Source organism: Sphaeroforma arctica (genome assembly GCF_001186125.1).
Source record: "Sphaeroforma arctica JP610 unplaced genomic scaffold supercont1.7012, whole genome shotgun sequence".
NCBI lineage: Eukaryota > Ichthyosporea > Ichthyophonida > Sphaeroforma > Sphaeroforma arctica.
Genome location: NW_014033546.1, coordinates 1 through 1523, shown reverse-complemented (window position 1 = coordinate 1523; position 1523 = coordinate 1). Strand labels below are relative to the sequence as shown.

Sequence of the window (1523 nt, the reverse complement as noted above, 5' to 3'; positions counted from 1 at the left end):
TGTGTGTGTTTGTATGTATGTGTGTGTGTGTGTGTGTAAAATATGTGTACACTTCAATGTGTACACTGGAACGCTACCCTTAGCAATTTGAGGAAAACGTATAGACTATTTAAGTATGCACACGCATAGGCACACTTCATAGCTGATGTATATAGAATTTTACCACACGAACTACTAGTTGAAAGAGCAGCAATCAATACTACGATCATACAACATGTTGCATGGCAACCAAACACTGCTAGTAACCGAACATACTTCAAATGCTTGAGCTGGATGAAAAGCTTGTAGCTCCTGCTCCGCTGTTTGCGCTTCGGCTACCTCTGCTGACATTATCGACGCTTTTGTTGAGCGTCTCAAGACCACTCGGGGGGTTTTCTGTATGTATATGTAGATACTAGCGTTGGCTGTCAAGTATTGGTGGTGGTGTCGTGTGGCGCTGTTTACTGCTATGGACGAAGACCTCACTGTTGCGGATAACTATTTATTGATTCATATTATTTCCTTCATTACATACATATTTACATACATTCCGCCTATTTTACAAATCGGCACTGGGCCCTTTAGGTGCTGCGCACTGGCAATCTGATTAAATATCTCTGCGGCATTCAAGTTTCAACAGTCAAGTCAACTTTCAAGAGTAACTTTTAAATAGTATACTGTGAGCCGCTGTATAAATATGGTCAAAGTAGTATTGGCGCAATTCTTGGTCGACAATCCAAAAATAGAACCTTTTTTTTAGTATAGCTAGATAGATATTTATGTATTTTTTTCTAAACAAAAAACAAATACAAAATATATAGTGTAGAGTACAGAAGACTATAGAGACCACTAAATAGCATATTGACTATCAGACTCTATGCGCTCTCTTTGGTATTTATAATATTGTAACTATATTTATATGAGGTATAATTTATATTATATAAATATATGTAACTCTACTACATGTATACATATATCGTCACCACATAACGATTATAAATACGCCGTCACCAATATATGACTATATAATCCTATTGTAATCCAGAACGTCATCCATACATATACGTACTACAAAGAAATATACAGACATCGATCTAGTGATACTTGCGAGGTCTACCTCGATCCGTGAAGCTTTTTGCGACCGGCATATTGTCCAATTGATTAATTACACATCTTCAATACCATGGACGAAAAACGCAATAAGAATGAGAAGATCGGGAATTACATCCTAGACGACACCCTGGGTGTCGGCTCTTTTGGGAAGGTCAAACGTATGTTGTAGTTGGGCTTGTCTGAGACCTGAATGGGAGAATTTGTGGATTGATTATGCTTCAAAATTAAGCGTTTTGACTACTTGGATGTGCGTGTCAGTTACAGTTCCATAGATATCTGCGTAATAAAGAGTGCTATACGTAGATGTATATGTATGTACAATGTTTGAATTTTTTCTCTGTATGTGATGATACCCTCGTTGTATTATATATATATATATATATATATGTGTGTGTGTGTGTGTGTGTGTTTGTGTGTGTGTGTGTGTGTGT

The 1523-nt window shown here is 37.1% G+C and overlaps 1 protein-coding gene across 1 annotated transcript; it reads left to right on the top strand.

Moving 5' to 3' along the window:
• Positions 1-1162: 1162 nt before the first annotated feature.
• SARC_15930 (hypothetical protein) lies at positions 1163-1395 on the top strand (the record flags this gene model as incomplete). Its single annotated transcript, XM_014289953.1, has 2 exons — positions 1163-1243; positions 1351-1395. 2 exons carry the CDS (start codon positions 1163-1165, stop codon positions 1393-1395), a joined length of 126 nt encoding a protein of 41 aa, XP_014145428.1.
• Between the last annotated feature and the right edge of the window lie 128 nt (positions 1396-1523).